At 43.3% G+C, this 15,114-nt stretch overlaps 1 protein-coding gene across 8 annotated transcripts in view; it reads left to right on the top strand.

Annotated features, from left to right (window-relative positions):
- Positions 1–15,114, top strand: part of ELAVL4 (ELAV like RNA binding protein 4) — a gene marked incomplete at both ends in the record, with an annotated part of 86,298 nt that overhangs the window by 55,189 nt on the left and 15,995 nt on the right. For all 8 annotated transcript variants that reach the window (XM_082833368.1, XM_082833367.1, XM_082833366.1 and 5 more), the window contains one exon: positions 6,670–6,773. In XM_082833368.1, coding sequence (XP_082689494.1) covers positions 6,670–6,773 — 104 coding nt within the window. The remainder of the gene's footprint in view (positions 1–6,669; positions 6,774–15,114) is intronic.

Raw genomic sequence — 15,114 nt, 5'->3', positions numbered from 1 at the left:
GTCACCTGAAGGCAGGAACAATTTCTTGGTTATTGGAGGCACACTCATAGTATCTAGCATGTAGTAGGTGTCAGTTATTTGTGGAATTAGTATGCCTATTGCATGCTATGTACTCCAATGTGAAAGAAAAGCATCAGAAACATTCTCTACCTTTGAGGAGGTTGGGCCTCATTCAGAAGATAGCATCCTCAGACGCAACAGTGTAGGGCAGTATCTACTGGGGCATGGGAGACGAAAGAAAAGAAACCAGCATCTATTGAGCCTCTGTTATATACCAGGCACTTTACAAGCATTATCACTTTCAGTACTCCTAATAACACCATGAAAAAAGTAATATTAAGTCCATTTTGCAGATGAGATTACTCTAGCAAAAAGAGGCAAAGTAAGAATGCAAAATCTGCGGATGAAAAGAAATAGCATATATTAAGAAATCCTTTCCTGTCAGAGCTTCCCTTCCCTGTGACTCTGAGTTAGATGTGTAGTTTTCTCAGAAATCAGGGTGTGGAGAGGTTCATTCAACTTAGCCTCGGTCACAGAGCAATAAGCTGAGGCTGCATTTCTTACAAGTCCCCAGTGATGCCAGTGATGCTGGTACAGGGATCACACTTAGAGTAGCAAGACTTTAAACCATACTTAATTTGAGGGAATTGTGTGAACTACCAAAAGAAAATAAATCCTCTGATTACTTGGATCTACTAACACTTGAGTTTGCAGGAGAAAATCCAAGACTCAGACTGTCCAGCAAGTGTAAACACCCACAGAGGTGGGCTGGGAAGGAACAGAGCCGTGGATGCTCTAGCATCTCAAAGCATCTCAGTCACTGTGAAGAAGGGGAAGAGTTCCCAACACAAGGGGTGTGCATCCCCTTGAGTTCTTGCCTGATGCCAGACACTGCTGTGCCTTTGCAGAGAGACCAAACCCTGTGGGGAAAAGGCATGAGCTGGGAAGTCCCACAGACCTGAGTTCATTCAAATCCTAGCCTGGAGGCCTACTTCCTAGTTGACTTGGGGCAGGTTATTTAACATTTCTTAGCCTCACTTTCCTTATCTTTACAATGGGCCTAATGGTACCCATTTCCACAGGATTAAATTAGGTAATTTTAGTAAGCCACTTAGCAGAGTGCCTGGCACAAAGTAGGCACTGAATAAATTGTAGCTTCTGTTCATCCTCATGTTAATATAGTTAATCCTCACGGTGATCCTTTGATTGTGAAGATAAGGGATTATCCCTGTTTTTCCAGATAAGGGAACAGGCTGGTGAAGCTTAAATGAATTAACCAAGGATATACAGCAAGTACAGTTTTGGGCCACACATACATGAGTACATGCAGTAACAGCCTCAGAACTCTCTGACCCTCTTTAGGGTGTGTTGAAGTAGATTTCAAGGCAGTGGACAACAGGGAATGTCATCTCAGGACTGGCAGGGAGGGAGTCCTAGGATTTGAAGTTGGCTGAGTTTAACCCAGCATGTGGATTACTGCCCTGCAGGTGATCTTGAGGTGACTGGAGATTTTATCATGTGCTTTGAGAACAGAATTTCAGCCTGAGCTAAGGGTTCCAACATCCACAAAAATTCCTTACTCAACGCAGAAGGTTTCATCAACAGCAGGTACCCATCTGGCTGCCCCCTTGGGGGCTTTGCAGATGAGGGGAGTAGCTGTTCGGTTTCTGGAGAATGATGGTTTTTGAAGAAAGAAAGAGCAATGTGTGCAGGTTGGCAGTGCAGAAATGCTGAGGCTCCTCCTGGTCAGCCCTGTGAGGGGACAGCTTCTCTGCTGCTGCCATCAGCCATAAGGATGTCGTATTTAGGGTCCTGCTGTCATAACCCACAGGACCCCAAAGGCAAGGGAAAACAACTTCTCTCCAGAATGACTGGGAAATGAGGGGTTATAATCAGCTATGATGGTGACATTTCCTAGCATTTGAATACAATGAAAGTGCTTAACACAAACTATTGAAGGTAATTTACTTTTTTCTCAGGCGGTTCAAAACAACTTCAGAGATATTTCAGGGCCTCAGTATAGTTGTCAACAACACTAGTTCCAGCGGAGTAACTGTGGATATGGCAAAGGGGACTAGATTTGGAGTCAAAAGATCTATACCAAGGGGTGAGCAAACTATGGCCCAAAGGCCAAATTGAGCCCATTGCCTCTTTTTTTCTAAATAAAGTTTTATTGGCACTCAGCCATGCTCATTAGTTTACATATTGTACATGGCTGCCTTCACGCTACAATGGCAGTGTCATCATGACAGACTGGAGGACCCACCAATCCTAAACTATTTACTGTCTCACCCTAAACATAAAACAGTTTGCCAACCCCTGATCTAGACTCAGTTTCAGCTATTCAGGGATAGTAGAGCAAATCGCTCTTCTCTCAGAACTTCAGTTTCCACATCTATAAATGATGACTCTCTCTCCCACGGGGTTGTTGGGAGACTCAAATGTGACATAATGGGTGGAAAGGCACTTTGGAAACTCAGGATTTCTTTGGAAACGTGAGCCAGGATGGTTTTTATTTTTCACCTGATCTGTGCTGGAGGGGAACCCACCAGGACATTTTTTGTTTGTGTTTTCCAGTCCCTGATGTCAGCTTGTTGTCCTGTTCTCCCTTTTTCACAAATACGAAATGAATTCCCCAGGTGCCCCTCTCATCCTCTTCTCCCTCCAAACATAAACACATCCTGGTCATGTGCTTCCAGCAATGGAGAATTAGTACAAGTGTATGTATCCATCTGTTCCCTTATCAAATATTTGTTGAGTACCTACCATGTTCAAGTACGCAGTCTTTATAAACTAGTTCTTGTAGGGAGAAGTGTTTGCTTTCTAAGGGGAGAAGTTAGGTATAGAAATTATTATAACAGAAGAGAAATATTGCCACATTGTAGTAAGAGGACACGTCGTGTCTTTGTGTGTGTATATGCATATGTGCGCAGTTTAAAAAATAGAAATATTCAGGTGCAGATTTAAGAAAAGCTTGTTAAAAACAAGAATCTGTTTAATCCAAAATACACTGAAGCGCCTTAAAAATGTAGCCATTGTGTATAACAGTTTTCCCTTGGAAACTACATTCTAATTTTAAGTTTCTATCCCAAACTGCCAAGAATGCCTTTCTTGCCCATTCATGGCCACTGGGCCTCTTACCCAAGCCTGCTGGTCAGGACTGCTGAGGACTGGTCACAAGGAAGGGTTGTAGGTCTTGGGCATCAGGGAGCAGGCACTCACTATAGTTTCTGAATATTGGAGGTAGTCTTCATTTTATAATATTGTATCTTGTCTTTAATGATTTTGTTTTTTCTTTATTGGTGATTCAGTAAACATAACTTCAATGATTTCATTTGTATGCTTGGCTTGCTATCAAAATAAGCTCATACACTGGGAGCAAAATAAAGTTTGTTTTAATTTTCTGTTCTGAAATTACTGTTGCCATACCTGTGTGGTCACATCTTGCTGCTGCTGATAAAGGGAGAGAATGAAGCTATTTGAGAAGAAGAAAGAAAAAAACAAAAACCTTATCTATTTCTGGGATGCATATAGACACACTTAGTTCTAGGCTCCAGACTGGGTCCCCTGGGCCTTCCCAGCATGGTGGCTCTCTTGGTCCTCGTAGAAATAGTGTTGGTATTCTTTGTGAATATGTTTCATTTGTATTTTTCTATGTTCTGTGTACAATTTAAATACAGAAATGCAAATCCAAAACCCATCACCAGTATATGGCCACCAAAATTAAAACATAAAATTCCTCCTCATTTTACTCTCCCTCCCTACTAAAACAGTTTCTGAAAGAAATGAGGCTTGAGTTTTTATATTTTCTACCTAGGGATCTAATCCTCTCAAGAGTGTTTTAAAAGAATATGCTTAGCTCCACTGAGTATTTTTTATGAGACTTAGCTGTATTCCTTCCATGATGGCAAAGCAGCACGTAAAGAAGCCTGTTCATGAACCAGGCTAAGCACAGGTAGTTTTATTGTGCTGCCAGTTTATCTCATATCTTTCAATTCACAGGCAAGCCTTTCCACCTCTCTCCTCCTCCTGTTCAGTGCAGTGTCCTGTTTTAGAGTTTGCAGTTCATTATTTCATATCAAGGAAAACCTCTGATCTTTTATCCCTTTCCTTTCTGAAACGGTGTTCATCTAGTTTTTAGTTTTCCCCAAAGCACCCTCATTCTTGACATTAAATGCAGTCTCTCTCTAAACCTAGAGCAGGTGAGCATAACACGGTTGTGCTAATTGCAGTCAGGTACTAAGGTGATGGTGGGTTTGGGACTACACAGGCAGGTGGGTAGATGTGGCGTATCTTGCTGGGCAGGAGTCTTTCCTTCACTTGACCTTCAGAACCTTCCTAGAATCTGAGTGTGTTTTCCTTCCTCCTGAAGCAATGTTCTAAAATAAAGATAAAATATAGAATATAAAAATCATAGCTACTATATATATTTAAGATTTCCGTAAATATATGAATAACTGGAAAGAAAGGTAGTATATCAGGGAACATGCACCACTGGTAGGCATGATAAATTCTTCCACATATATTCCATCAGTACAATGAGTCATTGGTAAGTGGTTAAGTGCAGTTAAGTGGTGAGTGTTTTGTCTATATTTTTCGTATTTCATTTTAATTTTATACAAATCAAATTTAGTTGGATAGATTGACTCTGACCTGTTTCCTAGAACTCATACATAAGGTTTGTCATTGAGATTATTACTTTAAAAGTGCCCTCCAAAGCCCCTCAATTTGGTGCATGACTGTTTAAAAGAAATAACTGTAAGACTTTTACAGCAATTTTTAAGGCTTCTCTTATATACAAGGTAAATAAGGGCTGATAAATTTGCATGATGAAAATAGACTTAATTAGGTGAATTTAGCTAGGCTTGATGAGGTGAAGCTGAATTTAGGATGAATGATATTTTTAAACCAATGAATTAGTCTCATGTATTTTTGGATTTGCAAAAAATTTTCTGAGAACGTGTAGCAGGGTCTTGTGTTCACACGCATCTCTTTCTCTAACTGTTACTCTCCTGTGTGTGTGTGTGCATGCGTGTGTGTGCACACGTGCACTCGCCACTCATACACACATACCTCTCACACACCACACATAACCCAGTGAAATAGAAAGAGAAGGGCCCTGGTAGCTACAGCGTGCTCAACATTTTCTCCCCCTTCTTCAGTTACTAATTCTGGCTGGTGAAGGGCATATCTGGCGAAGTTTGCGCCTGTCTTTCCTGTTCTAACCCTGTTATTCCAAAACAGAAGGAATATCCTAATGTATTGCCATTTGGGGTTTTCCATTTTGGGGACAAAAATGCAACTGAGTTTCCTCATGATTCTCTATACTTCCACCCTATAAAGGATAATAAAGTCATCCATTTTCTGATCCGGAACCCAACTTGTTTTCCCAGGTTCCCTCCTACGACCAACACAAACACAGACATTTACCAGCAAAACAGAAGCTGTTGGAAAGATTTTTTGGCTGCTGAAGTGGGCTCCTGTCACCAGGACATGGCAGACTTTTTGCTGTATTGTCTCCCAGCCCTGGTCTGAGTGTACTCCAAAGACAGCTTTATGTAATCAGTCTTTCCTGACATGTGACGTCCTGTCATTTTCCTCCCCTTCGGCTCTGCTGCCGCCCACAAATCAATAACATTGCCTGGGAAGTTCAAGCTGGCTTTGCAGCCACCCCAAGCTCTGTATTTCTTAAAGAGTATGTCAGAAAATGTAAAGTTTCCTAATGATATTTTTGGCTGATGACACATGGCAGAGCTGATGGACTATTTATAATCAGTGGCACGATCGCAAGCACATTATTTTTATTTCACTTAGTGGGGGAGCCCTGTCACTTGCTACCTCTCTTTTCAGAGAAGTTGATGCCATCTTCACCTAAAGTAGCTAAATCCTCTTTGCAGAGTGTATTTGCACTCTGCAAAGTGTTAGGAGCTCCCCAGTTCTTTCCATTTTTTATTGTTCTTAGGCTGGGGGAATGATGAGGGCAATGAATGATTTGTTGCAATTGCTTTAAATTCTGGCCGTGCCTTCACTATAAATGTCTCCAATCTTTGCTGCTCAGATCTTGCTACAGTCCTCTGAGTGTAGGCATGGATAGCCTGACTGAGGCAGCAGACACAGCTACTGCATCCAGCACTTGTCCCAATTTTACAGGACTGAGCATAGCAGAGCTGTCTTTTGTTGAGCAGCTACTATGTTCTAGGTAGGCACTGCATGCTCAATATCTCGTTAACCCTCTCAAACCTGTCTGTGGCAAGTGCTGGTATCTGCAGAGAAGAAATGTCTGGGGAAAACAGGAGATTAAGTGAATTCTCTTCAGAGTCACACAGCTGATAGGAAAAGCCCCAGGACTCCAGTTCAGAACTCTTCTAACAAACCACACCTGCTCTTTTCCACTACCCTGCCCTGCCTCTTCCCAATTAAGTGGACACTTGTGTGTATATGGTGTGGACGTGCACGGGCACTTATCTATTCCCAGCTGGGGCAGCTCCTGTGAGTTTAAAGGCTGACCAGAGTGAGAGATGGAAGAACTAGAAACTTCTCAACCTGGGAGTAAACCCTGGTATAAAAGGAACCATGTACTAGAGGGTTTTGACGCACTGCAATGGGAAGTGTTACCTCTATAAAGATAATGAGCTCTCTCTCTCTCTTTTTTAAAAAATGTTTCCACAGGACAGAGTTTAGGGTATGGATTCGTTAACTATATTGATCCAAAGGATGCAGAGAAAGCCATCAACACTTTAAATGGACTCAGACTCCAGACCAAAACCATAAAGGTAAGAGGTTACATGTTAGCTCCTTATTTGGGAGGCACTGGTTAAATTTCATTCCTTTGATCTAATAAATTCAGGCTATGAGGGAGCTGGCAGTGGCGTTCTTTATTTATTATTCAAAGGACACTTACCATCCACTGTACTAAGTGAGGGACACAGATCATTACAGAAGAAAGAGGTGAGAGTTGAGTAGAGGGAGGAGACCACAAGCTGTGGGACCTCCATTCCAGAGAGCAGGTAAGATGCCAGGGATGACTAACCCCATCAAGAATGCCTGTGTGGGCTTCCCTGGTGGCGCAGTGGTTGAGAGTCCGCCTGCCGATGCAGGGGACACAGGATCGTGCCCCGGTTCGGGAAGACCCCACATGCCGCGGAGCAGCTGGGCCCGTGAGCCGTGGCCACTGAGCCTGCACATCCGGAGCCTGTGCTCCGCAACGGGAGAGGCCACAACAGTGAGAGGCCCGCGTACCGCAAAAAAAAAAAAAAAAAAAAAAGAATGCCTGTGAGCTCAAGCCTGCAAAGATGGTCAGAGCAGAGCCAAGGGAAGAAGCTGTTCCAGGCAGAGGGAACAATACATGCAAAGCTGTGAAAATGTATATAAACATTGTGAGTGGGGAACAACATATAGAACACACTATGGCCTAAGGTTGAGCAGGGAGATGATGAAAAGATGAGGATAGGAGGTAGGCAGGGGGCTCACATGTGAGGCCAAGCATCTTGGTTTTACCTGAAGGTGAAGAGGACCCTCCTAAACAAGACTTGAAAAGGAAAAATCAGTTTAAAAGAAATGCACTGGTATAATAGGGTCAGGTACTATAACATCTGGGGAGGAATGAAAAAGTAAACATTCTAGCAATCCAAAAATAATCAGACTGGTAGATAATATCTCAGGAGGGGTTGTTTCAAGTCAGAAAAGAAAAACAGTCCCTCAGAGCCTGCTCCTCCAAATGGACATTTCTGTGGCTGGATAGTCACTCTCTCCGTTCAGACTTCACCTTGTGAGGATCCTTGAGGAGGTGGTGCTGTTTGCTTTCGGCCCCTGGCCCCTGACAGCCAGTGGTGGTCTCCTGGATGGAGCCTGCCTCTTCCTCAGCCTCCCTCTCCCTTCTTCCCCCACCTCCAGGCAGCATCCTGTTTGGGGGCAGCTGCCAGCCGATTAATGAGTCCCATCCTTCATAGCCTATGAAACCATGGGGAGGTGTGTCCTGGGCGCTCTTATCCTCACGACAGCAGGTCTGACGCAAAGTAGGACAAAAGAGAAACCTCTCCCAGAACGGAAATCTACAGATGGCACCAGCTCTCAGCATTTGAAAACACAAAACCAGAACTTTATGGTTCAACAGAGCTACTTTTCCAACATCCAGACTGACAAGAGGCTACTGGTGTAAGAAAATCTTAGCTGGGAGGTAATCAAAACAAAACCAAAACAAAACAGAAACCTTCTCTTTTTGGAATATAGTATGTGGTTATCTTTCTTTCTCTTTCTCTCTCTTTTATATCTTTCTTTCTTCTTTCTTTCTTCCTTCCTTTCTTTCTTTCTTTCCCTTTCTTTCTCTCTCTTTCTTTCTTTCTTTTTCTTTCTTTCTTCCTCCACTCCCTCCCTCCTTTCTTTCCTTCCTTCCTTCCTTGCTTCCTTCTTTCCTTTCTTTTAAGCCACTCTACTTTTGCAATTTAGTTTAGCTTATTTTCTAAAGATGATCGCTTTTCTGATCTCATACAGTCTGGGCTTCACAAAGACCCCAAAATGGGCTTGACACAGGTTGCCTCAGTCTCAGCTTAGAATCAGTCCCTGTGAGTTCTCTAAAGGAGAAATAATCGAGAGTTGTTTAATTATGGGGTAGTCCTCTGAGAGACAGGAGCACTAATTTCTTTCAAAGGAAAAACATACCTATTTTCAATGCTTTGAGATGGGATGCTCTTGTCACCTGATTCTTTGATGAGGCCACACCAGGTTGAGAGGTGTATTTGTGGGTTTGATTGATTTTTTTTGTGTTATCCAGTTCAGCGATAGAATGTCAGACATTTGCTCTTCCCTTGATGCTCTTCCCTAATCTTAAACTGAGAAAGATGCTTTTCTTTCCTCTACAGTTTTCTTAAAACCCAAACCTCCCCAAGAGCTTAGGGTCAAATTCTTAGCCATCCATTCTGCTTTTTTAAAATAAAGTATTCCATGAAGCCATTGAAGATTCCCAAAAGGCTGAGTGGATCCGGCTTTTCTGATCTCAGAATGCAACCCCCCTGGCCCATGATGCCATCAGAAGAAGTGCTTTGTCTCAGTGGATCTTAGAAACAAGGAACATTGATTATTTTCTTTCTGTGAAGAACCAGTCAGCCTCCTTCCCATCTCTATATCCCTTTCCCCACTCCCTCACCCACCCTGTGCTCACCCTGCATCAAAATGCTGCCAACACATTTGCACCCAGCAGCAACGTGGGCTTCCGAGGCACTGTAGGATTCAAAATGCATGATGCCACGGCTGAATCAATAATTTCCATTCTCTACGATGAATGAAAATTTAATGTGCAAACCTGGGGATTTCAGTCCTTTCATTAAAGCGTTTATTTGCCATACTAAAAATTAAGTTTGAGTGATAGGTTCCTTTATTAACTTTTCTTCCCTTTCCTAAAGGGACACAGTGTTTCAGGTAAAAATCATATTAAAGGAAAGGAAAAAAGCAAACCCTTTTTGTGTGCTGTTAATAGTCTCATCATTTATTAATTTTTTTTAAATTACTTTTCTGCCTTTCAGGCCACTATTTACTTCTTCTGCTTCAGTTTGCTTTGATAAGTGACATGAGATTTATCTCTTTGCTCTTATTCCCATGAAGGAATAAGATAACTTGCCTATCTGGAAAAAACAAGTATCTTCTTTGGAAGCATGCATCATAGAAGTCTCCTCAGAATCATGTAGTACATGTTTGCAAACTTCGGTCAAGTCTGTCCCTCCTTTTGCTTCCTGCAAAACACACGACTTCAAACGTAATGTACAACATAGATGCAGGCAAACCAAGAGTTAATTCCTAAGCTTTGAAGGTTAATGATGAACAGCTAGATTCAGGGATAGTTCTAGAAAGCCCTGAGGGAGTAGTGGAGACTATAGTGAGCTGGAGAGCACTAAAAGGGGCAGCTGTTCTTCGCTACTACTGATTATTTAAACCCAGATCATTGTCAGATCTTCCACTTATTCAATAGAAACCAAAAGCTAGATATTTTATGCCAAATCTCCCAATTTTTAAAGGTTAAAAACCAACTCAAAAAATTTTAGAGCATTATGTAGGCAAGCCAAACAAAACTTTTTTTTTTAACATCTTTATTGGAGTATAATTGCTTTACAATGGTGTGTTAGTTTCTGCTTCATAACAAAGTGAATCAGCTATACATATACATATGTTCCCATATCTCTTCCCTCTTGTGTCTCCCTCCCTCCCACACTCCCTATCCCACCCCTCTAGGTGGTCACAAAGCACGGAGCTGATCTCCCTGTGCTATGCAGCTGCTTCCCACTAGCTATCTAGTTTACATTTGGTAGTGTATATATGTCCATGCCACTCTCTCACTTTGTCACAGCTTACCCTTCCCCTTCCCCATATCCTCAAGTCCATGCTCTAGTAGGTCTGTGTCTTTATTCCCGTCTTACCCCTAGGTTCTTCATGACATTTTTTTTTCTTAGATTGCATATATATGTGTAAGCATGCGGTATTTGTTTTTCTCTTTCTGACTTACTTCACGCTGTATGACAGACTCTAGGTCCATCCACCTCACTACAAATAACTCAATTTCGTTTCTTTTTATGGCTGAGTAATATTCCATTGTATATATGTGACACATCTTCTTTATCCATTCATCTGTTGATGGACACTTAGGTTGCTCCCATGTCCTGGCTATTGTAAATAGAGCTGCAATGAACATTTTGGTACATGACTCTTTTTGAATTATGCTTTTCTCAGGGTATATGCCCAGTAGTGGGATTGCTGGGACAAACAAAACTTAAGAGATGACTTACGGAGAAGCAGTTTGCAGCCTCTGAACTCAAATTTAAATACACACACACTATTTTGCATTTTGAAAGTGAATGATTCATTACTAGGCTGCTAGTAGAAGGTGCCCACAAATGATGGTTCCCTGTTAACAAATGTTCGTTTCCCCTTTATTAAGGGGGATGTAATGTGATTGTGTGTGAATACTGAGGGCACGTGGAGGGAAGACCAGGCCCCTGTCCTCAAGGAGAATACAATCTTAGCATAGATACAGCATCAAAGCAGAGAAAGAGAATGCTTCTTTAAATAAGCCCCTCTAAGTAGTGTGGATGACTGCAGATAACTTGCCTATCTGGGGAAAAAAACCAAGTATCTTCATTGGAAGCATGCATTACAGAGATCTCCTTGGAACCATCTAGTACATGTTTGCAAACACATGACTGCAGAGGAATTATTCTTTGGATTATAACTTCTTTAGGGGGAGAAAGTGGCCAGGTTCCCACGCCTCTTGGAGATTAGGCTCAGAGATGAATTGACTTGTCCGAAGGCACACAAGTGGCCAGCAGTTGAGTTGAGTTAGCATCCAAAGGTGCCGTGAAAGATTCTTCCAGAAGAGGAGCTACTTAATATGTGAGCATGAGCTGGAAAGGAAATAATAATAATAATGATAGTAATGATACCTTATATTGAGCATTTACTCTGTGTCCAACAGTATTCTAACCGCTACGCATGTTTAATAACATTTAACCCTTGAAGCTTCCCTAGGGCTAGATGCTTTACACACATCAGCTCTGATTCTTAAAATAGTGATTCTCTCCTTTATACAATTGAGGAAACTGAGGCCCAAAGAGGTTAAGAGACTTATCCAGGATCACACAGTTAGTAAGTGAGATTTGGAATAAGAAAAAAATGTTTTAAAAATAACTCTGGCAATAGGTCGTCAGTGTGGGAATGTCTCACTGCCTGCTTGCTCAGCGGCACATGCATTCTGTGAGTGTGTGGGTGTGTATTTGGTTCTGTGCACACATGGGTTATACTCCCTGGTGAGGGAAGATATATAAAAAGCAAACAGATGAATTGCATGGCTCCTCCGGGTTCTTCAGTAAACAGACTTGTGGTTCGGGGCTTCTGCCATCAATCAGGAGACAGACCTGACTTCAGATCGTATCTTCTGAGACCCCTGCTTTCCAGGCCCTGAGCTAGGTCCTAGGACTTCGGTGACCTAGGGATGGCAGTGCCCTGGAGATTCTTCCATCCGTGTGAGTCAGAGAGGCATGGGGGGCGCTTCCCTGGTGGCGCAGTGGTTGAGAGCCCGCCTGCCGATGCAGGGGACATGGGTTCGTGCCCCGGTCTGGGAGGATCCCACATGCCGTGGAGCGGCTGGGCCCGTGAACCATGGCCGCTGAGCTTGCGCGTCCGAAGCCTGTGCTCCACAACGGGAGAGGCCACAGCAGTGAGAGGCCTGCGTACCGAAAAAAAAAAAAAAAAAAAAAAAAAGAGAGGCATGGGGTATGGACCATGGGCTTACACTGACTAGGCTGCCAAAGACCCAAAATTGGGTCTTTTCTCAGCATTTCAACCATAAACCCAGTGGAGATTATTTGCCCTGTTTAGGGCCTTGGAAGTGCTGTTTAGCTTCCAACCCCCAGTTTGTCTCCAACAGAGATCACTTTAGATGCTGAGAAGCACTGAGCAAAACGGCTGTGGGTTCTGGAAGATGATCCCCAGTACTCCTGGACCCCGCAGTGGTTGCCTGTCGCAGTCCTGAACCTCTGCAGGGCATTTACAAGAGCAGCTTCTGAATTCCAGCCTCTTTCTAAGAAGCACTCTGTTGAATGCAGTTGCAGTAGTCCAGCTCTGTGTTGCATTAATTAGGAACAAAGAAAAGTAGATGGTTCTGTAGTAGCTTCAAAAGAGGGATATGTTTACCAGAAGTTTGGATTGATATACAAGTTACACTGAGAGCCTTCAGTAAAAAGTGATCCAGAATGGGATTTGAGGATGTAGGACCCTAACCCTTTCCATGCAGTGGGACACCTGTTTGGGTTTTAACCTGAGTTTGAGGACCAGGATTAGAGAAGTGTTCACTGCTCTGCCTCTGGAAACTCATCTCTCATGGGAGCCACAAACATGCGAAGGAGCGCCTCTAATGCGGTGAGATGGGGACTGCCACAGGGCTGCAGGGGTTCCCACTTGATTGGGGTAGAGGAGCCGGAGTAGGGAGCTGTGCACAGTTTGAGCAGGAGAGGGATCTGATCAAAGTAAAGCTCCAAGTAGGTTCATCTGGCACTGGTGCGTCACTTAGGTTGTTTGACGAACGAAACCAGAGGCTTGCAGGCTGCTGTGCTAGGTTTTTGTCAGCCTTAGACTTTGGTTTTCCTCAGCTCTATTAGAAGCTTTTTTGACTCATTTTAAAAGCAAAACAGGCTTATTTATAAATAATTCGGAAAATTCATTATCATGTAATGAAGGCAATGTCAGACATTCCCATCTCCATGCTATTAACGTTTTTATATTTTTCCTTCCTTTTCTCGTTGCATTACATTTACAAATGATGTTGTGGCTTTTCTTTTCCTAATCATTGCATTAAACTATTACTCAAATTATAAAAATATGAATTTAAAGAAAGCATTCCCAGAGCACAGCTCTTGTGCAAACTGGAGGCGTGAGTGATTTCAGGATTAGGTCGGGAGGAGGGGACAAAAAAGCTGTTCCTGCCACTGTGGCCGAACCCAGGAGGGTTGGCGCTCAGTCAGGAGAGGAGGTGAGAGAGTAAAAGAGAAGCTTTATCGCGAGGCAACAGCCCGGTTCCGGAGGGAGCAGAGCTAGAGGAGGGGAAGGTGCGTGAGTGAAGGCTTTTCGGAAGGGGAAAAAACCCTCGCTTCTCCGGAAAGGAGAGCAGCTCCTTTATTTCAGCCTCTTGCTCTGATGTTGCTTAGCCATTTCTCCATTTAGGCGTTATTCTTCTAATAGCACTAACGGTGCCTCCGGGGGATCTTTCCACACTTGAGTTTTGCAGTTTCCCGTTTGCACCTCCTGCTTCTTTCTCTTGCCAGGGGTCATCAGGGAGGCTTACCTCCCTCCCTCCGCGCGCCCGCAATCCACCTGCCTTGCTAAAGGCCTCCATTCCGCTGAGGCATCTTTTCTTTGCTCTTGGCATAAGCAATTATTTCTCCTATCACTGCTCTTAATGCTTCCCGGAGAGTTAGCAGATCATTTTCTGCTGGCAGATATCACCCCACCCAGAAATGATAGACTACCTCCCTCTGTCTCGTTAATAATAAAAAGGCATTTTCTCTCCTCCCCCATTATGGCTGTAGTCAGAGCCGGTGTGGGAATGCTTCCCTGCCAAGGTCAGCAGGGGCGACTGGATCACTGAATCCTCGAGGAGGGAAGAGAGGGGGTGGCAACACCAGTGGAAACGGGAGACCCGTCTACCCCAGTTGTACCAGGCACTTTCTCTCCTGTGACACATTCCGTTTGGCTGCTTTGCTTCCTAGCGCCCTGTTAACTTCCATTGAGTGATTAATTTCAGATACAGGTGTAGGAGTTTGAGAGATGGAAATACAGTTCCCTTACTCTGCCCAGTGAGGCTCTTATGTTCCCAGTATCTTAAAGGTCATCCACAGTGTCCTGTGTCTGGGTTACAAAAGAAAATTGGTCAGGCGCAGGTTACAAGGACACTTCAGTTTTCAGAAGTGTGTGGAATGAGGCTTGGGGGCTTTAGCTGTCTACAAGTGTAAAAGATCCCACAGTGTGATGTGAGCTGCTTAAAAAAACATTCAGCACACCCCAGGTGTCCTAGGAGAGCTGTGGACTCCAGATCCCAGGAAACAGTGGTCCTTTCTTGTCCACTCTGGTCAACCCATCCCTGGTATCTTGTCTCCATTTCTCAGCTCCACGTTTTGAAAAGACCAGATGCTGTAAGGGTTGTCCAGAGGCAAATGAGGAAGATGGCCAAACAGTGCTGCACTCACATATTCACTCCACAATGGTTGCTTTTCCATTCTCTAGAGAAAAAAAAAGTGACTCTGAAGCTCAATCCTATATGTCAAGAATCTGGAAAGAGAATCTATGTGTCTATCATTTGCCTTGGGTGGTAGTGAGTCCCTGATTGTCAGACACATGCAAATGGAGTCATTAGGGGTGACTTAGAGGGATTCCTATACCAGACTGGAGTCTGACTAAATGATCTAAAGTTTCCTTCTAGCTCTGAGATGCTATAACTTTGTGTTGTTCCTGGGCCTCGAGCTGTTCTGTCTAGTAGCCACTAGCCATATATGGCTCCTTACATCTGAGTTTAAAATAATTAAAATTAAATGAAAAGTTCAGTTCCTCAGTCACACTAGGCATGTTTGAAGTACTCAG

Source organism: Leucopleurus acutus, assembly GCF_964270905.1.
Source record: "Leucopleurus acutus genome assembly, chromosome: 2".
Taxonomy (NCBI): Eukaryota; Metazoa; Chordata; class Mammalia; order Artiodactyla; family Delphinidae; genus Leucopleurus; species Leucopleurus acutus.
Note: the sequence above shows the minus strand (reverse complement) of the source record. Positions and strands in the feature narration are given on the sequence as shown.